General features: G+C 36.1%; 1 protein-coding gene across 1 annotated transcript in view; it reads right to left on the bottom strand.

The window, feature by feature from the left end:
- Positions 1–4157: 4157 nt before the first annotated feature.
- Positions 4158–23084, bottom strand: part of GDA (guanine deaminase) — a gene marked incomplete at both ends in the record, with an annotated part of 72489 nt that continues 53562 nt past the window's right edge. Inside the window, 7 exons of the mRNA XM_084237171.1 lie at positions 4158–4228; positions 4985–5012; positions 6433–6563; positions 9810–9956; positions 17589–17656; positions 20053–20150; positions 22197–22304. Of these exons, the coding sequence (XP_084093297.1) occupies positions 4158–4228; positions 4985–5012; positions 6433–6563; positions 9810–9956; positions 17589–17656; positions 20053–20150; positions 22197–22304 (651 nt within the window). The remainder of the gene's footprint in view (positions 4229–4984; positions 5013–6432; positions 6564–9809; positions 9957–17588; positions 17657–20052; positions 20151–22196; positions 22305–23084) is intronic.

Raw genomic sequence — 23084 nt, 5'->3', positions numbered from 1 at the left:
GGAAATTCCACATCATCTGTTCATATTTTCTTTATCACTTTTTACCTTGAGGCCAAATGTTTTATTTTTTTCTAAGCTACCACCAAAGAATTTCCCAACAAAAGTTTTGCCACGCTTCTTTATCCTGCCTACCTGAATCCCAACAAGATTCAACTATTACAGAAGCATGAAAAACTCAAATATGACAAAATCTATGTGGTTTTACAATGATGATTTAGGCACAGTTGGTGGTAAGAAGGAAAGAGTTTGAACTAGTGAGAAAAATTACAATTTAAAGTAAAACTCTATCCCTTTAAGAAACAGAGACCACTTCCCTTATTCCATTTAAAGGTGGAATAAGTGACAACTAATGATTCCCACTTCTTTAACTGAGTCACTTCTCCATGGAATCTTAAAAACCCTATCATTGGTCTATTTTACTTCTGGAAAATAGTTATTTTATGTCTAAACCTTATTATATGTAAATCCTGAATTTGGACCATGTAATAATGTGCTTGTATGTGTGTCCAAATTGTGTACCCAGGCTGGGATAGAAGTGTGCTGGTTAGGCACACAATAAGTCTAGACCATGCAAGTGGAAATTCCCTTCTCAATATTTTGACAAAATTTCTCTTTAGAAGAAACAAAAGTGCTCCATAGTTGCTCAGACCCTGGAGGATGCTGTTATAGACCAAATCTTCTATTGCTTCCTGTCATAAATTTTAAAATAATGAACATATTATTATTGAAAACATTTATTATGGCTTAATTTTTAAAAGCTATGTATTGTGACAAACATAGAATGGAGGCACATGTTGGCCACAGCTAAACATTCTATTGTTTTAAAATTCATGTTAGAAGGAGAAAAAGATCTGTCAGTTTGAGGAAGTCACAACAAAAAAATAACATAGACACAACATCTCATTTATTTTTTGTCTGAAGCACAAAGGACCTCACTCAGCACAAAAACAGTAAGCAAATCATACAAATATTTAGAAAAAATGTCCCAATGAATACATACATATTTTTAAGAGTATTGGTCAGGAGTTTAACAATGTAAGGTGGTTTTCCATAGAGAATGCTTTCTGACAGGCTTTTGAACAGGAAATGGACAGGTAAATCAGTGCCACAGAACATGTTACTCAGGTCACTTGAACCCAAACCCGTGGACTGTGAAAGTCATCTTAGAAGTTACATTGGGTATCATCATTCGCTTTTGGATTGGCTTTTACATTGGCTTTTGCATTTCACTATTTTGGGGCCAGAAACTAACCTCTCAACTCTTGATCACTCACACTCAGGGGGCAGGGAGGGGGAGGGAGGAAAGGGTGGGTGTGAAAACAAGCTTGGAGAGCCACGCTAGGGTTTTCAAATGGCGTCTACTCATTTGTGCACTTTCCCCCCTGCTTTTTCCTTTTGTGACATTAAAAACGTCAGGGTCCAAGTCATGCTAAAGTGACTAGGTCAACACTTCCTTTAAGGCTTAAAAAAAGAAGTTTAAATTCCAGCACTCCACACAGTTGGAAAATTATTTCAAAACATTGCCCATGACACTTTTCCTAGTCCACCTTTAAGCATAAGAATACTACACATGTTTCCAGCATCATCAATTTTAAAGAAGACAATGAAAAGAGGTCCAGTGGGCTACAGAACCATCCAGTTCTGGATGTCTCTTGTGTATAGCACAAGGCAGAATTGATGATGAAACTCAAGGCAGATAGTAGTGCAGAATAGAGGGGAGTGAGAGGACTGATAAGTTTTAATTATTTGTTTCCTATCAGAGAGCAAAATATTGGAACATAAAGAGACAAATATGACGGCTTGGAATACTGCTTTCCACAATTCTGAAAGTCAACCCACATTAGGCAAAGGCAATATTTCAAAGTGCAGAACATCTGGCCACATATATGGCTAATACCTGTATACTGCAAAAAGCATATGCACCATTCAGGAACACTGCATTTGGATAAATAAAACACATAGGTTATAAGTGATGCAGGGAGATCAAAGTACATGTAAACTTTTCAACACATTCTATTTTTATAGAAAATACAGTTTGGTCTTAACATACTATCAGGGCTAAATCTAATGGTTGACAGATTGTAAATGGCCATTCTTTCTGCTTCTGATGCTAAACTTACATATATTTACTGCAGATGAATCCTAAATCTAGATGAAAATTGATGTTCAACATCAAAATGTGCACTCTTAAGGGAGATAAAAGTGTAGGCTCTTGCAAATTCTGGGAACAGCTGCTACCTATTAGTGGATCTTATACATCTCATCCAAATTTGTCATTTGGATTAGACTCTCCTTTGTGTTAGCTACCAGGTAACCAAGTTCCTTCAGTGGAGATTGGGTGATAGAGCAGAGAAGACTTACCATCACTGTAGAGAAATGGGGAGCATTTGGCAATGTATCTTTGATATGGCTCAGGAAGTAGAAATACTGGCAATACATAGACTAAACTAGACTGACAATTGAATTTAACTGAGTTACTTAGCATCCCACAATAAAAACTTGGTTGTTTTTCTTTAAAGAGGATCAAACATTTGTTTTATCTTTAGGCATGATATATACACAAATCTAAAAGTATTTCCAATTCAGAGGGGAAAACACTGGTCAAATGACTGCTAAATGAGCATGACTATGTGAAAATGAAATATCTAGTACAGGAGGGGAAATTGTGTTCTCAGTTCTGTAAGTATGGTTTTAGCTATATTACATAAAGTCTTTACTATCAGGCAATATTAAGGAGTCACATTTAAGTCCTAGTTATAAGAATTATGTTGTGTTTTTAAAAATCTATTCATTTTCCTTATTGGTTTATAGTTTTTAGAATTAAATGAAAAAATATAGGATTTAAATAATGTTCATGTCAATACTGTTTAAGGATTTATCATAAATTCCTAATTTGATTTTAATTCTAGATTATGGAAAAGCACACTATATTAGTTAGGAAGCATAAAAATACTCTGCTTTGTATAAGGAAGCTACATGTCTAGTATTAACATAAACATTAAGTGGGACAGCTATATTTTTTCCACTATCTTAACACTGGAACGTCCTGAAAATCATTAGCCATTAGAAAGACAATAGAATAAAATTGAAAAATAGAATGTTTTCAATAGGTAGGACATAAGGATTTTTAATAATTCTTTAATAGGATTTGGCTTTCATTTTAAAATTCTAACAGATTGATGTCTGAGTAAGAAATTTCCAGCAAATATAGTGTTGGAATAGTTATAGTGTATGACATAGTTCTTGGGGAGAATAGATCATAGCAATAAAACATTCCTTTTAGTATTGACAGCTCCTGGATGTCCAGAACTTATCCTGATTTATGAAGACTCCACTCTAGCAACAGTGGAGGTGGAATTTATTTCTCTCCTAATAAAACCGAAGCAACAATAACACTGCACAGTTATAAATCTTAAGGTACACAAAATACAACTAGTTATACCATGTAGTTATATGAACAATATTCCTAAGAGACTTTAAATCTTTAATACCCAACTTCTGTCAAACACTGTGAAGCACAGAACTATATTAAGAAAGCATGTGGCATTCCATTTCTGACATTTCATCCCCCCGAAAGGCAAAGCACAACAATAACACATCTCTGAAATGCAAACCCCATTAAGTGCAAATTTCCAGAATACAAGGTCAATCTAGAAACACAGTTTTAAAATTCAACAAGTTCTCTTTTTAAATTAGTATGCTCAGTATACAATTTTGAAAGACAATCTGAAGTGATTTTTCCAACATTTATTCATAGTCTCTTTCTCCTTCATAAAAATATATTCACTGGTTCATTTTCAGTTTTCTGGTTTTTCACATTTATTAGCTCAAAATATCTACCCTTATCGCAATATCCTTTCTTTCCCCTTCCGAACAGGAAATCAATTTTACTGAAATCTCGTAAGAACACCATCAGTGACCCTCCCTTATGTTTGAGCCTACTGAAGAGCTCAAAAAGGAGAAATTTTGAATCCTCTCGAGAGTTGAGAATTAGTGCAACTTTCTTCAAGCGATTTGTCACGTGAATACTGTAACTAGACACAGAAAGAGATAGTCGTCCCAAGAACAAGGTACTATTTTTTGACTTTCTAACTCCGCCTGGGCACAAGGGAAACGCAGAGCGATGCCATCCCGGAGACCTGTGGATGCCGAGGGCTTTACACCGAGCTGGAAAAGGGCACCACCTGCTTTCCGCCCACATAAACCTCCTCAATATTTCGATCATCTCCTGAAAAAAGAAGCAGGGAATCATTTATAAAGTGCATGTGTGTCAGTAAGATTTTGATTGTCACCAGAAAGTGGGAGGGGGGGAGAGAGAGAGAGAGAGAGAGAGAGAGAGAATACGAAAAGCTGCCTTCTTTCTCTCAGGTGGTTTATTGTCAGGACAGGGAGACATGATGATCAATAGAAGATACTGTATCTGATTTGAGGATTGGGTTCTGAATTTTCCACCTAAGAATAAGATCGTTCATAATGATTTTGGACTGAAGGGAGTGGCTTGCCTTTCCAGTCCAATCATAAAGGAGAGACTCATCTTCACGCTCCCAATCATATTTTGCTGAGGGAGATGAACTGGAAGAACTAAGCTCCCCAAGAAATACCACCCGTGTCTCTCCAATCTCTGAGTCACTCAGGACGCCGGGCTCATCGAACGTTAGTGCATGGCCGAGTCGAATCTCTGCACCATTTGTTTCTCTCAAGTGAACAGAATTGAACAGGTGCTCGGCAAGACAGACCACCTTTTCTTTTCGTTCTGCCATTCTGGAGTTTAGGATAAATCTATGACTGTGTATTCTTGGGGAGTAAGCTCAAGTCAAATAGTTTCTTTACATATTGTAATTTAAATGGGCTTATTGTCCAAGAATGAACAAGAAAGAATGAAAAAAGCAAATTTCCACACATAAGGTTCCACAATTAAATACCGAGTCATAACTAAGAAAGAGACAAAGAAAGATTTTTAGCATAGAGATATATCTCTACCTACCTAGATAGAGGAACTTCTGGATAACAGCCTAAAATGGAAAATAAAAGTAATATTCAGAAATACTATTTTCTACTTCTAGAAAAGTAAATTTACAGTCAATTGTAGTTGACAAAGTCCAGATGTATAAATTTATTTCACAATGCAAAAACTATTTTTATTAATAAAAATATGGTCTTTTGATTAAAAATTACTGGTAATTGGGCCTCTCTGGTGGTGCAGTGGGTTGAGGGCAGCCCTGTGAAGCTGTCCACGGCCTCTGCAGCGCAGGTTCAATTCCCAGCTGGCCAGGGAGAAACCCACATGGCGGGGCAGACCTCTCCTGTGTCACCTGCTGCTCCCCTCTGCAGTGTTTTTGGTGGTTCTGCCTGTTCTGCTCCCTGCTCTGTCTCTGGTGAATTCTCTCACCCTCCCACACCTCTGGCCTGTACTCCAGTTCTTGTGTAAATAAATAAATAAACCTTTAAAAAAATTACTTCTAATTAGCAAATATCTCCATTGCCTGAAAGTTCTTGGTATATAAGCTTGAAATCTTCAGAGGAAAAGTGTTACATAAGTTAAATTAATTCAATAAAATTGCTCAAAAAATTAAAGGTGTCTAATATAGAGAAATGACTTAAAGACTGGGACTAAGCCTTTTATCAGAAATTCACTCTAATAAAGTAGTGCAAGAATAAGCAACATGAAAATAATAAAGTGTGGCTTCACAATCCATAATCTAGCACCTTTCTTCTAAAAACCTCAATATGGTATATTTAGTATCACATTTACTCTCATCGTAAATCAATCTATAAATGGTAACAGTTTTTTTTTTTGAAAAGCTCAATATTTTGTGTAGCATTATTGCTGAAGTGAGAAGAACCCATTTGCTTTATATATAGGAAAACATTTTATAATAAGAAGATCAAAGTAATGAACTCATTTTTTTATCATTACAAAATCAATATAGCACTGTAGTCAAAAGCCCAGACTCTGGAAGTCAGAAAGTCCTGGGCTTGAATCCAAATTCTGTGTACTAATTACTAATTACTAACCATATGTCCTTAGGTAAATCATTTAACCTCCCTTTTGCCTCTCTGCCCCTATAAACAACATGGCAATATTAATAGCACCTATCTCTCATAAGAGTGTTCTCGATGCTTAAACAAAATGATGTATGAAAACACTTCGTCCTATGCCACCTAGCACATACTGTGTTCAGTAAGTGCTGACTATACTATGGCTTCTTATAGCCATACATTCAAATATACAAAAATATTTAAAATACAAATATCTTGTTAATACCATTTTGTCCAACATCAGTGGCATGGAAATTATGGTAACTCGAAAGGACAGTGCTTCCCTTCTAAGATTCTTCTGCATTCCATTAAAATGTTTCCATTCTTTTTTTCCTACAGGGATGCTCCTATGATTGTTTCTGGAAATAAACGCCTTTTAACTTTTTCACTTGCCTCAGAAATATCACCACCAACGTCCCCATAAAACAGATCAATGGGAGAGTCGGATGCTTTGGGGTTGATCAGGAGGGCATCAAATTCCTTGCCCACTTCAAAGTTTCCAATCTCTTTGTCCAGCCCCAAGGCTACAAGATGGAATGAATTAAGAAACAGTCAGTATTTTGAGCCATCAGGCCATACGAATACCCCAGTTTGCAAGGACAGAATCTGCCAACATGCCACTAGAAAAAAATTAGTATCTTAATAGTGAAGTAGAAAAGCTCTCTCATTCCAATAGGTGACAGACTTCTACTTAAAGAAAGCAGAGTAAGCACAGAGAAAGCAAAAATCTGAGAATAAAAACAGTTGCCATCATCACTGTGATCATAATTCTGATGGCGTTTCTCTATTTCAGCTGTCAGTATACTTCGCAGTCCAGCTGGTCTATGATTTTTATTCATCCCTCTAAGAAACATAAAGACTGACATATCTTTCTTTTTTTCCCTCCTAATCTCCCCCCAACACTCCAACTCCTTTCCTTGCCCTTTTTACTCCTTTTGTTCTATGAAATAGCTGATAAGATCTATTTTCATGGTAGTGAAATGAGCCTGGAAAAAATAAAAATAATTTTCCTTTTGCATATTTGCCAATGTAGGCACATTTATCATAAATTCCTTAAGTACAATGAATAGAAAAAAAATCACTTCTGAAAGGAAAAAGATCTTCATAACTCAAGAGTTCTAATACCTCTGAAAGGTGACAAGTTTTTGTATAACTGCAAAGAATTTCTGATTGCCAGAGAAAAATGGGTTTCTAAAATAAGACCTAGGTCAATGTTTATCTACTCAATCCATCTCATAGTTAGGATTCATGTTCCATGAATATTGGACTTTGAGGAAGAACATCTCTCATTTTTATGATTTAGTTTCAGAATAAGGGGGTATTGGAATTCTTGGTCAATGAAGATATCGAGGGCCTCCTTTGTGGTGCAAGGGATTAGGTCTTAGCACTATGAAGCTATCAGCAGTCACTACAGCAGGAGTTCCATCCCCGACCAGGTTGCTGACCCACATGGCACAGCAGACCTCTCCTGTCTTGTCCGCTGCTCCTCAGCAGTGTATTTCAGTAGATCTGCCTGTTCTGCTCCCCACTCTGTCTCTGGTGAATCCTCTCACCCCCACCCCTGCACCACTGGCCTATAATCCAGTTCTTGCATGCACAAATAAATAAATATTTTTAAAAAATGAAGATATTGAATCTAAAGCACCTGAAAGCCTGTAATCTGAACAAATGGCACAAGGAAGTACCAAATGGAAGCATGCAGAGGAGGCAAGTCAATGGGAGCGCAGCTTTATTTACTTGAATTATTCCATGTGCTTATTGTATTCTCCCAGGGACACATTCCCATGTGAAACTACTGGGTCATGTGTCCCTGTCAGACATTATCTGGTGCATTATACTTCTGTTATAGATATTCAGAAGATGCTTGGCAATACTCTAAGCACTACTTAGAAATCCTACTTGGTCTTTAAAGATTATTGAAAGGGCAACTCTTTTATTCTCAGAAAAGAAAAAGATAGTTTAGCTAAAGAATTCTTGTAGGAAGATGGGTGCAAAAATAATTAGAAATGTTAAAAGCAGTTAAGTAGTTTCTACTAATCACAAAGGGAGGAACTGAATGCAGTAGAAAATCACTGGAAATTCTCTTCTCCTTCACCAATTTTATTCTACTTTTTTATTTGTTCTTAACAAGAAATATGAGTTTTTAATGACTGCATTCAACAGAAAATTGTGTGTGTTTAATGGGCATATAACCAGATACGTTTACCAATAGTTGATGATATATTTGAACTAACAGGGCTATTTGTTAGAATTTGAAGAGTCCAAGCATGAACTTACAAAGGCAATTGCTTTCAGTGAATTTATAAGTTGATCTAAATTCAAATTATTGCAAAGAGGACCAGCTGGGTTGGTAAGCAACTCAAATGCATTTTAGGAAATGCATTTTTGCTGTCTTTGGAGCAAATGTTAACTCTGAAAGTGATTTGTGCACATCTTAATCTTGAGGGTGAATGGAAAGGCTATGGCAAATTGGAAAGGTGCCACACTTTAAGCAGGGATCCTTTCACCTCATTCCACTTAGATTCTCTTAGAGACACACTCTATGCAGTAAAAATTCTATAAAGAAAGCCCAGTGACCCAGAAAATAGATTTAAAAGCTCTACAACAAGGTAGAAATGATATGGTAAGCACCCCATGCTGGCTTGATCAGACACAGGATCCTGATGAAGCAACTCACAGAAAGCTAAGAATAAAAAAAGCACTATTTAAATACAACTTGTTTGCACCATGAAAATAAGAGTGGCAGGGCAATCACTCAAACTCAGATGCTCAAACACAACGCAGGTGGGGGTGGGCAGTGTCTCACTTGTTAAAAGCTTGGGTGATTTAAAACATGGAACTTTTTGAAATCCCAGGACTCAGGGCATGCAAAGTGCATGACTTCTACATGTTTTTCTTGAAATGTTCTGTACATGTATCTTTATATTCATTTCCTACTAGTTACCTTAAGTTACACCCTATATTCATTATCATTCATGCAGATTGTACTCTTAAGTTACTGAAAGTAATTGTCAATTTCTATTTTGCCAATAAAATTATGGTTACATGTGTGAACTGGGCAAAGCTGATAAACAATATTTGCATATTGACCAAGTATATTTTTACCTCTTACTACTTCTCAAAAGGTTTGGGTAGTTAGTATGCATAAACAAATGAAATGCATAGTCTAAGTGGGGATTTGTGCAGGAAGATAATTCAGGGGAAGGTGGTAAGAGCCTGATGTACTGGTATCAGATTTTCTGTATTCAAATCACAGCATGCTGCAGCTTGAGTTTTGTAAGCCTCACTCAGGTAACTTGCTGGTTTAAAGGAAATAATAAAGTGGCTGTGAGGATGAAATAACAACGTACACAAACATGTCCTATAATGCATTTCACACAGTCAGAACTCAGTAAGTTTTGGCAGGAATTATTGTTATCATTATCATTATAATTACCACTCAGGCCAATAAAGAGCCTGTTACCTGACTGAACAGAAAAAACTGATTACTTCAAAGAACTCACATACAAGCGACCCATACAATTATCCATTAAAGCAATTGTGTATGAAACAGCTTTTCTGCCAAAGACAGTGAACTAGATGAAGTAATGATGCCTCCACCACATGCCTGAACAGATCCTTTAGTTGTTAAGTCTGGGCAATGCGACGTGCCCTGTAACAGTTAGGAATACTGGATGGCTGCTGAAGCCACCATCATGTGCCTTCAAGGAACAGTGTCCAAGAACACAACCTGGCAAGAAGGTAGGAGAGAGAACTCAAACCGTCATTACCTTGGCTGCCTCCGAGAGTAGCTAGTCTGAAGAATTCCTTGAGAGTGAGGCTTTTCTCATTTACTTTATTAATTAAAAGGATATTGGAAACCATCACTGCTCTTCTGATTGCATCAAGCATGGAAGATGAATAACCACCGGCCACATCTATGGTAGATAAAATAAAGCCTCAGAGAAAAATGGAATACTAGGTACGTAAGGCTGTTACCTTTCTTTGTTTGTTTCTAGTGACAGATAATCAGTCTTTATATACCTAAAAGACAAAATCTTATCTATAAATACAGAATAGATATAGACTAACATTCAAAACCTTCAATTCATATCAAGTGTATTCCTGTATTATTGGTAGTTTCCTGGGGTCACTGCAATAAATTGCCACAAATTTGGTGGTTAAAAACAGCAGAAATTTATTCCCTCACAGTTTGGGAGAACTGAAGTCTGATATCAAAGTATTGGCAAAGTCATGATCCCGAAGAATGAAAAATCTCCCCTTGCTTCTTTTAGCTTCTCTTGGCATTCTTGGCAGTGTAGCCACATAACTCTTAAGCTCTGCCTCCTTCTTCAAATGCCTTCTTCCCTGGGTTTTCATGTGCCTCTCTTTTGCCATTAAAAGGTCATTCATTACTGAATTTTGGGCCCACCCTAATTCAGAATATCATCTTGAGATCCTTGCCCTAATTACACCCATGAAGTACTTTATTACAAGTAAGGTCACATTTATAGATTCTGAGTAGACATTTTTTGGGGTAAGACACTAGGGGACATAATTCAACACAGTAACAAAATCCAAATGGCTAACAAAGTGAAGGGAAGTAATTCGTATTTTTGAATATTCTCTGAACTCTCACAAAAATTGTTCAAATGTTGTAAAGATAATTTAGATAACATGACATTTTAAATAACATCATTTATTTTAATTAATTAATTTGTCATTTACATATCTATAATTTTCTCACTTCCATTTGTGCACATACTTCACTCACTCTCCTTCAAAACTGAAAGCGGCTCACAGTTTTATGCTCTAAAAACTTGTAAATCTACTGCAATCACATAAGAACTTTGAGAAGTCAAAGAGCCACTTCTTTATGATCATTTTTCAGGAAATGCTTTTAGAATGAATTATATATTCTGAAAAATTAGGGTAATAAATGGGCAATGGTGATATAGACAGCTTTATATATTGTTAGCATCATTAAATGAGGAATGAGGTTTTAAGACATTTAAATAAAGTTCCTAATCATAATTAAATTGAAATACTACTTTTGACAAGCATGAATATTGATAATGGTTATTAAATAAGCTTGGATAAAGAAATGTCAGATAAGATAGCATGTTTTATTAGAGGAAAATACATCTTTAGCTAACAAAATACACCTTATATTTCAAGGGTTCCTTCTTTCATTTCTAGTCATATATATTTATACAGCACATATACATTTATATGTATATATAATTGCTAATACCTACATAGACTGCAAAGAACAAAATAGTCTATGAAGTGATAATCTTAGATTGCTATTCAACTTTGTGTTCAACTATCTTCCATTTCCTAAGATAAAATTGTATGAAAAAAATTGTTTTAGAAAATGTTCTTTAACCAGAACAGTATTGTCAGAGAATAATCAATTTCCTTGACAAGTTTTATTCATCTACTAAAGTTATTGGTCCATTTTAACATATAGTAACCATCTATTAAAATTTTATCTTACCATAGCGTCAAACTAAGAAAATAAATATAATTTAGGAATAAGGCACATTAAGCTTTGAAACATTTTGAGTACCACTTCCTTAATATTGCTATAGAAAGACAACTTTAAATGTAAAGGCAGAATAAAAATGTTGTTACTACACTGTATAGAAACACGTAAAGATTAAATTTATATTTCAAAAAATGTGAATATAAACTGGAAGGAAACATGAAAAAAATGAAATCACAGTATAAATACATACTATATATAAATATACACTATAGGAGATTTAAATACTTGGAGTTATATAAACAGGTTTTACAAAATATGACAAAAATTAGTTTTTTTCTCCATATCCAATCAAAACTATCCATACAGAAAGATTAGGGATAGATTAGGAAAAAAAAGTTAGGCAATTTATTGAGAAAATTTTGAGAACTGTCTCATTATGTTGCTGACTTATCAGAAGATTTAATCATCCTATAGTCTTCTGGTTGTGATATTAATGGGGCACGTCCAACAAAATACAATACTAAGTGAAACAAAGAATGAACCCAGGACGACACAGCTCATGGTATTTCCTCAGAATCATTTGTGTAAGAGATAAGCTTTTCTTAAAGTTAATTCTTTTTTTTTTTAGATTATTTATGCATACAAGAACTGGGGTACAGGCCAGAGGTGTGGGGGGGTGAGAGGATTCATCAGAGACAGAGTAGGGAACAGAACAGGCAGACTGACTGAAATACACTGCTGAGGGGAGCAGCAGGCAAGTCAGGAGAGGTCTGTTGCACCATCTGAGTTGCTCCCTGGCCAGGGATCAAACTCGTGCTGCAGAGGTTGCAGATAGCTTCTTAGGTTGTGTCTTAACTTGCGCCACTAGGGAGGCCCCTTAAAGTTAATTGTTAATGGGATTTCCATTGTGATAGTAACTTCTTAACCCTTAATTGCCTGGTGACTTCCTCCTCTCTCTGCAACACATTTAATGCAGGCAGAACCCTACTCTCTACTTTATTATAGAACAATAAGTAGTATGGTGGGATGGAAAGAGAATTAACTTTCACATTTTATATATCTAGTTTTAAATTGTGGAGCTGGAACTTTTTTTGCTTTGTTAATCTTTGGTAGGTTACTTAGTATACCTATGAACATCAAACCCTGTTTGGGTTTTTGCCCACATGGGGATGGGTAAAAATGGGAATTTTATGGGGAAACCGTTATTTGAATTCCATTTTTTTTCTTTTTCTATGCTCACTGAGTCTATTAAAAATCTTTCACACTATGGGCCTCCCTGAACGGGCAGGGGTTAAAGTCTCAGTGCTAACAAGCTATCACTAGCCACTGCAGCATGAGATTGATCCCTGGCCAGGGAGCTACCCACATGGAGCAGCAAACCTCTCCTGTCTCACCCCCTGCTCCCCTCAGCAGTGTATGCTGCCTGTTCTGTTCCCCACTCTGCCTCTAGTGAATCCTCTCACCCTCTGCACCTCTGGACTACACCCCAGTTCTTGCATGCAGAAATAAATCTTTTTTTTTTTTTTTTTTAATCTTTCACACTAAGAGTCTGCTTCCTTTGCTTTTTTGTAACCAGAGGGCCAAATTCCTTTCAGAGCATAAACCCCATAACAGTTTGGGTGCCTCTTGGTCATGCTAAAATGGGGACATATGCTTATCAGAGAAACATAATTATTCATTATCTATCATCAAAATGGTTATGGCTATTTTGAGATTTGAGAGCAAAAATTTAAATGAAACCCCTCTAAAGGATTTTTCCCAGCAACCTCCAGCTGCTCAGGTATAGGCACTAAGAGTAATAGAGGAAGAGGCACCAAGATAATCAAGAGCTGGGTTTTTGCAATGTGAGTGCAAAGAAAAGGAGAGAGGCAAGAGAAACAAGGAAGTTTCCAAGGGAATGATTATAGTGATGTACTCTGACATCTAAAGTGGTTAAACAAGGAAGGAAATAATGGATTTTAAGAAAGCATGGAATCACTGGATTAGAGTCTACAAGCTAATTAAAGAACTGCCGCTTTGGGACTAATGGAAGCAAGGAAATGAGCCTAGAAAGTGAGATGCTTTCTCCATGTATGTTGTTTGTTGAATTCATAGGTTTTGTTTATTTAAACACATATCACACTTTTAGGTTTTTCCTTCTGATTACTGATTTTTGGTTATTTTCTACATTTTCTTTGTGTCTTTGCTTTTTTCACATTTTGATAGTTGTCTTATTTTTAAAATTCTGCAAGTATTTACCATTAATATTTTCCTATTACAAAGTCAAAAGTGAAATACAATGTGCAATTCCCTTTTTTTCTGAGGCAAGGAATTTTATGATTCCTTATAATTTTGGTACCATTTGCCAAATACATCTTCCTCCACATCTCATACATAATACTACAACTTCTTGGTTTTTTGTTAACAAAATCATAAAGTAGGATAATTCTTTAGTATTTGAGAAGCCCTTTCTTGCAAAACATATATATGTGTATTAATTTATGGTAAACATTGAAGATGTTAAAATTACATAAGGAATATATAACACTAAAACTCAAGGCTCTAACATTTTCAAAAGTATCATATATTCAGGTCCCAGGAACTTCTTCCCAACTACAGGGAAACATCTTCCTTATTTATGCTGTCATTTTTATTTTTTTAATATTTATATGCTGGTTGTTGCTGCTTATTAAGAGTTTATGTTTTGGTGGCAGTTTAAGCTCTATGACCTTTTAAAAAAAAGATATTACTTTTTACATAGTACATGTTCTCTTCAGAGATACACTTTGAGTTCTGCTTTTATTTTTCAACTCCTTCAAAATTCTTTGATCTTATTACTATTTTATAACTGATTTTATCTTTCTTTGTCATCCTATTATACCATTACTTCCCTATGTGATATACTTTATGTTGCCTCATTAGTCACTGATTGGTGTACATTTCCAAGTAATTTATTCAAAGGGCTCATGGGCTCATGGGGAGACTATTTTCTAGGTCTTTGTATGTCTGACAATTTTGTTGTATTCACACACGAAGAAGATTTTGGTCTAATACAACATTCTTGAGTAAAACCACTATATCTCCAAATCTTTTCCTGCTCTTGGTATTTTGTGGGGCAGCAAATCGCCTGGTTTTTGTCTTAATGATAACTGACTTCCCCAACCCCTTGCCTCAATATTTTAGAACTTTTTCTCTTTTTCTTCATAATTCAAATATTTTGTCACAATATGTTCAGTTATGATTTAGTTAAAACAGGGTATATTCTTTCATTAATATATACAGTTCTTTCTCAAATTCAGAAAAGGTTTACCCTTCAAAGCTCTGATTATTACTTCTGTGCCAGTTATTCTGGCTCTTCCCTGTGGAAGATCCCATGTTTTCCGCTGTGCTTTCTGCTCTCCATGTAGATCATTCTCAAACATATCCTTTGACCTTTTGTCAACTTTGTTCTCCATAGCAGTGATTTAACTTTCTGCACAAAAGCTGTATTTCTCACAGATTCTTATACTCCTTGTTGTTTTTCTTGCAGTATAATTAAAATAGTATAAAATGCACAGAACTTAGGTGTCTACTTTGATGAATGTTAATAATTGTATATTGTCATTTTCAAAAAAAATAAAATAAAATAAAACAAGAGAGTAAACATTTCCACCACCATACCAAGTTCCCTTGTGGCCCTTTCTAGTCAATTCCTATCCCTAGCCCACTCTCAATTCTTCATGACCACTTTCTGATTTTATTCATATATTATGGTTTTTTTTTGTGCTGTCTTTTTCACTTAACACTGTTTTTCAGATAAATTCATGTTTTGCATATTGTTCTTTTTTATTTTTATTTTTGATGCTGAATATTATTCCATTATATAACTATGCCACAAATTGCAATCTATATTCCTGTTGGCAGACGTTTGGATTATTTCCAGTTTTGTCTACTATGTATAAAGCTGGTATAAACATTCTTATACTACTCTTTCTGCAACTACATGTGTTCATTTCTCTACCCAAATGGGTAGATAGTCCCAAGGGGAATTACTGAGTTGCATGTAGATGAATATTTAATTTCATAAGAAACTGTCAAACAGTTCTCCAAAAGAGTTGTACTATTTGCCTTCCCTCTTATAGTGTGTGAAAAGTCTATATGCTTATTCTAATTTTTTTTAAGTTTTCTTTTTCATTTTAAAAATGTCCTTTTCCTTCACGACTTGGGGCATTTTCATAGCACCATGTCTTCTTATAGTCCCGGGAAAAGATGTCGGCAATTTTCTTCTGAAGTAGATTGTTTTCATAGATAGGCTCACTTTTTCTTTCTTGATAACGTTTTCTCTTATTTTGCAATATTTTTTGCTAAGCTTCATGTGGGTTTCCCCTAACTAGTACTGGAGCAAGTCCAGACCTGCCTACACTTGTTGGTGACAGGGTAAATGAACCACTCTTGGACCTGCTCCCTGTCCTTGGTGTAAGGTTAAATAATCCTCTTATGTCCACAGGTAAAGGGTAAGCTGATGCATAAAGACTGTTTTGGAAATAGCGGAGGATAGCTTAGCTATTGCAACAGAGATTATGTAAAATGCAACAATGGTCTCTCAGTTAGTCATAAAATGCATCATATTTAATCATACATTTGGTTCATACAACAAAATTGCTTTTTCCTTTTCAAGCTCATCTTTATTGACTAACAGTTCCCCAAAGTGGGGATGTACAAGGCACATGCTAACCACCTAGGCATGCCATTGGAAACAAGGAAACAAGGTCCTTGAAATTAGGAAACAAGGTCTTTGAAAATTAAAATGATTTGCTTAAAGTCTTACAGCTAGTAAGTGTCAGAACTTTACCAGAATATTTTAGGCCATTAGTAAATAAACCCAAGCTCAAGAACCAGAAATCATGTGATGACTTTAAATCATGGAGACTAAAACCACAGAAAATTTGGAAGCAATAGCTACCTGATTTTTGCATGTCTGCTAAAGTTTTCATTAATTGGCCGTAGTGTGTAACAAAAACTGTTTTTTTCTTATCGATTAAAGCTTTTCTGTGATGGCAAAATAACTGGTTTCTTGCCTTAACACCTGTGACTAGATCAGGTATTACCACAATCTCAATGATTCAAGGCTGATACTAGTTTTTTTTAAAAAAAACTTTAATTCCTTCGATTCATGCAAAATTGGGGAAAACTAGCCTAGCCTACCTCTTCAAAAATATTTATTTCTTCGCATTTTTTTATGTTTTACCAATTAATTGCTTAGTATCAAAATAATGAATACTTGAGTTATTACAGAAAATAAATAAAACCATCATTGTCCACATGTAAGTATTCTGATGCTCTTAAATATCAGGAAGACAAATGTATCAAGAATGGAAAATAAATATTTATGGCCCACATGCACTTTTGCTTACAAAATTTTGGTTCATTCACAGACGGTATAATATAAAAGAAGATTCACAGTGTTGCCGAGACATTTGGGCTTGACTCTCCCTTTCAAAGTGAGCAGCACTGCACGCACTCTTGAAAAACAAGAAAATGTGCTGTGAACAAAAGGAGATGAGACCACTGATTCATCAGCCACCCAGAATGGCCTCCACTCTAGCAAACATCAGACTGCCTGTGGGGATTGGGATCTCATTTTGTTAAATACCACTTAAAAGCAAAACTAGTTCTTAACATAGCTCATGTTCTCAATACTGGCATAGACGGAGGCTAGGGCAAATAATTTTCTTTTAAGACAGTTTTTGTGATGACAGTTATTGACAACTTTTTTAAAAACACACAAATCCAAATCATTAGAACATAACTAAAGAACAAATCAAAAAGGGGAGAAAAAAATTTAAAAAGAACTTAGAAGGATTAATCTTTTATAGTCCAATCTCTGATCTGAAAACATGGTCAATGGCTTCCAGGAGGTTAGGGTGATTAAAACTTCTTCCTTTGTATTCATTTTTCTTACTGCTTCCAAACTCATTATTTTAGTAGCTCAGGATATTACTACCCAGATAACAGAACTGCTGTTTTTTTAAACACAGTATTGTTACCTGGATGTTATTCCAATAGAAAGTTATGCATTTAATGGACCACTGTACATAGTTCTAAATGACGACCTACTAACCTGTACCCAGTCCGATCTTCACTTGGTGTTTCAGGACTTCTTGCACATTGAGAAAGCCGCTGCTCAGTCTGGAGAGAGAGAGGAGACAGTCAGAATTAGGAGATCCCTATGGCTCCAACAAAAGAAAATTCCACTAACAATCATGATGGTGATATCACTGAAATTTGTGTTTCCCAGCTCCAATGCTGACACAAACATATTAGTCAAGTTAGACCCTCAGAGTCTTGGAATAAAATGATAATAAGGAGCTTGAATCCTTGGGTCAAAGGTAATCTCAGGTGCAAAGTAGCAAGAGCCAGAAGGGAAATGAGGGGATCTTTGGCAATGAAAAATAAATGGAGAAATTCAGTCTTGCACTTAGTTCCAACATCTTACCAGGCTTTAATAACTACTTTACCCATCCTTCTATGTTAGGAGGTAGGTATTATAAAGCAATGCCTTTCTTCTCTGTCTGGATTGTTACCTCAAAGGAACAGTGAATTGTAAGATCAACTAAAGGGAGTACTTGTGGGAAAGGAGGTGCATGCTGGTGAGTCAGGACCTGACAGTACAAATGCTGCCTCTGAGGACAGCAGCAACTAGAGAGATGGCTCCTGGGCTGAATTATCTACCTTGTGACCTTGAAGTTACTAGATGTGCAGTCTTTCTGAAGAAACAAAGGAAAACTAAATCAATTCTTAAAAGTCTGAGAAGATGCAAAAGTCCAAGGTGTTGTGTTAAAAAATGTACACAGCCATAATTTACAAAGTCCCTGAGCACAAGTGATTCATTTCTCAAAGCTTTTGGAGAATGAATAGAACTGATCATTTAAACAGAAATGTACCCAAAAAGAAATCTAATTTCAAATCTCATTTGCAAAGCTGGATCATATTTTAATTTAGATGTAGTTTAACTAATGTAAGGGATATTAAATCCTTCCCCTATCTGGTCACTAGACTATAATTATGGCTATTCTGTACATAGCAAGATTGCCTGACATCTGTGATTACTTTATGTCTGAAAACTAGAAGCTTCTGGAACCTCTCAAAACACTCCAGTGTGATTCTCATGCCTTTCCCAGACTGCCACTGACATAAAAAGTCCCTAGATTTCTTTTTTTTTTAAGATTTTTTTATTTATTTATACAAGCACTGGGTACAGTCAGAAGCGCGGGAGGGGGAGAGAATTCACCAGAGCCAGAGCGGAGAGCAGAGCAGGCAGACTGACAAAGTACACTGCTGAGGGGAGCAGCGGGCAGCAGGAGAGGTCTATGCACCATGTGGGACCCTCGCCAGGCAGCCACGGATCGAACCAGCACTGCAGAGGCTGCAGGCAGCTTCGCAGCCCAGTGTTCAACCGCTGTGCCACCGGAGAGGCCCAAAAGTCCCTAGATTTCTAACTGCCAGCACTTCCAACTCTTTGCCAGGGACTCTCTTTGGCTATTAGAGGCTACTGTGCCCTTATTTGGGAAAGGTCAGACATTCAAGGGAGTTAAAGCCCCTCACTTTTACACACCAGCCCTCCACCAATGACTGATGGCTGTTGGGTAAAATGACCCTTAGTGATGCTTCCTAAGATCACCTCCTAAATAAACTAGTTGGATGCAAATCCTCAAACCCTGTCTCTCCATCTGCTTCTTCAAAACCCCCAAATAAGACAGTATAGAGTAACCATCAAAAAAAAAAAATCTAGCAGAAACTACATAAATATGTTGAATGACTCTATGAATGATTTACCCCAACCTGCCTCTAAGGGTGAGACCTTCTGTTCTGGTTAATTAGCACCAGAAATGAGAGGTCCTTTCTTAATTCTGAAGCATGGATCCTTAACCCAGCACCACCCATGAATGAGAACCATGGGGTCAATGTATTACTCGAAATAAGATGCCAATTTTTCATAGGTTAGCTTTTTTCTGAAGATACCAGCCATAGTTTTCCTCTGATTTCCCTGATGCAACTATGACTTTTCAAAAGGTTAAGAACCAGTAACAAAAAAAATTTTTGTATATTGGGGACTTAAACTAGGACAAGGTCTGCTGTGATCTGGCATCCTATTGTGTAGGGTCCTTAGTTCTAGCAGCACAACCTCCTTCTTAGCGGTCGTGCATCTCCTTTACTTTGCACAGCACAAAGTAATGGGCGGTGAGTGCCCTCTCTCAAACAGTGAGCTCTCTACATAGTGAGCATAGTGGCTGGCATAGTGCTCTTTCAGTCCTTTGTTGTATATTTTGAATGCTATTGGCCTTGAACTCTTTCTGTTGTATTCCTATGTCCTGTTTTGTGCAACTCAGAAATTTTTAAGATATTCTGCAAAAAAGGGCCCACTTTCCCCTCACCTCAACATGCTCAGCATCCATCTATGTAGTTCCTGAACCAACCAGACATAAGCACAGGAAAAAGATAATGGAGGAATGACCAAGAAAACAATATTTGGCTGCTGATTTGCCACCCACACATCCATCATCTACCAGTTACTGCCTACTTACGATAAGTTAGAGTTGGGACAATGCGAGATGGATGCTCCTCGTTCTCTGAAAGTGTTCAGTTCTTCTGCTGAGAGGTAGCAGCCATGTGCCATCACTGTCTAGAGAGAAGAGTGTTTTATGTGGAGTTTACCACTTCTAACTGCTTAAGTTAGTCTGCAGTCCCAGCAGATATTACAGGTACAGACAGAAGTACAGATAGAAGCTGTGACATGGCGTTAATAATCTTCACAAGTACATTTATGATGATCTCTATGTATAAAATCACTGTGTACAAGTTATGCCTCACAAGAGACCTGTAAAAACATTGATTATAAGTTTCTTCAAATTTGTGAATCTTATCTTTTTAACTTTTTGAGCTATGAAATAATGATTGGTCCAGGTGATCTACAGCATAGGAAATTGATCCGTTCAAAGATATGATTTTATCATCTCCAGTTTAGAAAATTTTGTCAAGTTACTTTCTTCTCTACATGGTGAGCAACAGGTGCAATTGTTCCTATTCTAATGAGAACTTTCTAGAAGTAAGCTTTCCTTTCTTAGTCCACGGAAGCTGTTGGAGCAACCTGAAACAAGCTATTCCGTATTTCTGCTCCTGTTAAACAATGGCACTGGTGGTCTTGATGCCAGTAACCAAATAAACTTTAACTCTCCTATACAACGTCATAAAAATTAGAAATTATGAAAACTTATATAAGCACTAATATAGAAGGTAAAATTGATCTAAGAAGACTGAGGAGATGTAAGACTTCTCTTAATTTTAGTCTTGGAAATATTTATGGATTTTCCCTATATGACTTTACTCTTTTAAACTTCTTTGTCTATCTGTACAAAACCAGTATGTAAATAGCCTTTTCCTTTGGGAGGCAAATTTAGTGACCACAATATTATCATTAAGATGAAATTATACTCTCCCCTGTGCAAATAAAATTAACATGTGAATTGAAGATTAATTTGTAAATCATATGGAGATATATGTGAAGACAAATTTCAGTGTAGCATTTACAAGATGTATGCTGCATATGCATTTCAAATTATTTATATCCAGATCTCCATTCATCTAGTCCCTACAAAGTTATTTGCTGCAGTAGTTAAACTCTCCATACAGTTGGTATATTTCATGGAAGGTCAAGGCCAATGGGCATATGGTTGTAATGAGGCCCCTCCTCATAGTAACTTTCATTAACTTAAAATTGTTCAATTATAAAAGTAATGCACATTTTTTCCCCAAAGCAATCTCAAGTGTTTAAAAGTAAAAAGTTGTGCATGCCCCCTCAGGAAGTTACTTTTAATATTCAATGTATATCTTTTAATATTCATTGTATATCTCCCAATTTTTGCTAAGTCAGCATACCCATAAACAGACACACATACATCAAACAACGTTTTGCAAACATTCTTACTTGTAAGCCTGTGTACTTCATTTTGTGTGACTGTTGAATAAAATTCTAATGATATGAGTTCTATAATTTAAACAATCCCCTGCTGACAGACATTTTTTAACTTTCATATGCAATTAACATTCCCATTCATATTCCTTTCAGAATAGATCTTTAGAAATGCATCTGCTAACTCAAAGGAAGGCATATAATCCATTATTTTAATGGCTACTGACAAAATGTCCTTGGACCAAATGACATTCCCACCCTCAATGAAGCAAAGAAGTCTTCAAATTTATGGGCTGGGATGAAACTTCAGTCTCATTTTTAACTCTACACACACACACACACACAAACACCCCCCCCCCCACATGCACACCCACACTCTGAGCTTTACTCTAGTTTGGAAATACCCACATGCCACAGAAGTCTGTTTATAAAGTATACCCTACTTAAATTTTTATTTAAAAATTTATTTTATTTATTGATGCATACAAGAATGGGGGTACAGGCCTCTGGTGAGAGGATTCACCAGAGACAGAATGGAGAGCAGAACAGGAGGATTGACTGAAATACACTGCTGAGGGGAGCAGTAGGCAAGACAGGAGAGGTCTGCTATGCCATGTGGGTTAGTTCCTTGGCTGGGGATTGAACTCATGCTGCAGTGGCTGGCAATAACTTGATAGTGGTGAGATTTAATCCCTTGCACCACCAGGGAGGCCCAGTATACCCTACTTTATATAAATTATGTCATGATATACAATTTACCTTATTTGTCAGAAGATTATTTTTATCATACACATCTGTGTAGTTTTTATAACTAGGGAATAAATTTTTCACGGCTTCAACCTCATCACGATTTTCACTTATATGGCTCTACAAGAAAAAAAAAATTCAAAATTTTAATGTAAAATACTATTACAAATTATGCTTCCTATCACAAAATGGTGTGGATGGTATCCACTTTCCTACCTAAGGAACCATATAGAAAGACAACAAAGAATATATGCATGCTTTATTTGCAACCTATATCATATACACTGTAACATATGCATTACCAAAAATCTATGCACATCATGAACATGTTTGCTCTTCAACCAAGTCTTTTCAAATTCCAAACTAAATAAGAATGAATTAAAAAAAAACTGTACTCTAAGATATGTGTTGGCCAGGATATGGAGAAAAGGAAATCTTTGTGTCTTGTTGGTGGATTACTAAATTTCTACCAGCTTTCTCCATTTACCTCATACTCCTTAATCTATCATATTCCTCCACAAGTGAGCATTTGCTATTAAACCTGCATAGAAGTGCTCAATTTTTTTCTTTAGGTCTTCATGTAAAACTTATACTAAATTTATATGCTTTTCTCTTATTAGTCTTAGTCAGTTTTATTTTCAGACTCAATCAGGGACTCACAGGTCCTTCCCCTACATTTGTGTGAGAGTGAGTCAAAAATTCAAATATCACAGACCACCACCACCAACAATAATAAAATTGGCAGTGATAGAAATATTTAATAAGCCCTAAGAATAAAAATCTTAAAAAACCACAAATACCCCCCACTGTACAAAACGATAAAGAATCAATGTTTTGCCTTTCTCCTAAATTGTTCTCTTTTATAAGACAGTCAACTCTCAATAGGGAAAATTTTAGTGC

The sequence above is a fragment of the Talpa europaea genome (genome assembly GCF_964194135.1).
Source record: "Talpa europaea genome assembly, chromosome: 7".
Lineage (NCBI taxonomy): Eukaryota > Metazoa > Chordata > Mammalia > Eulipotyphla > Talpidae > Talpa > Talpa europaea.
This window is presented reverse-complemented; position numbering and strand designations above follow the sequence as displayed.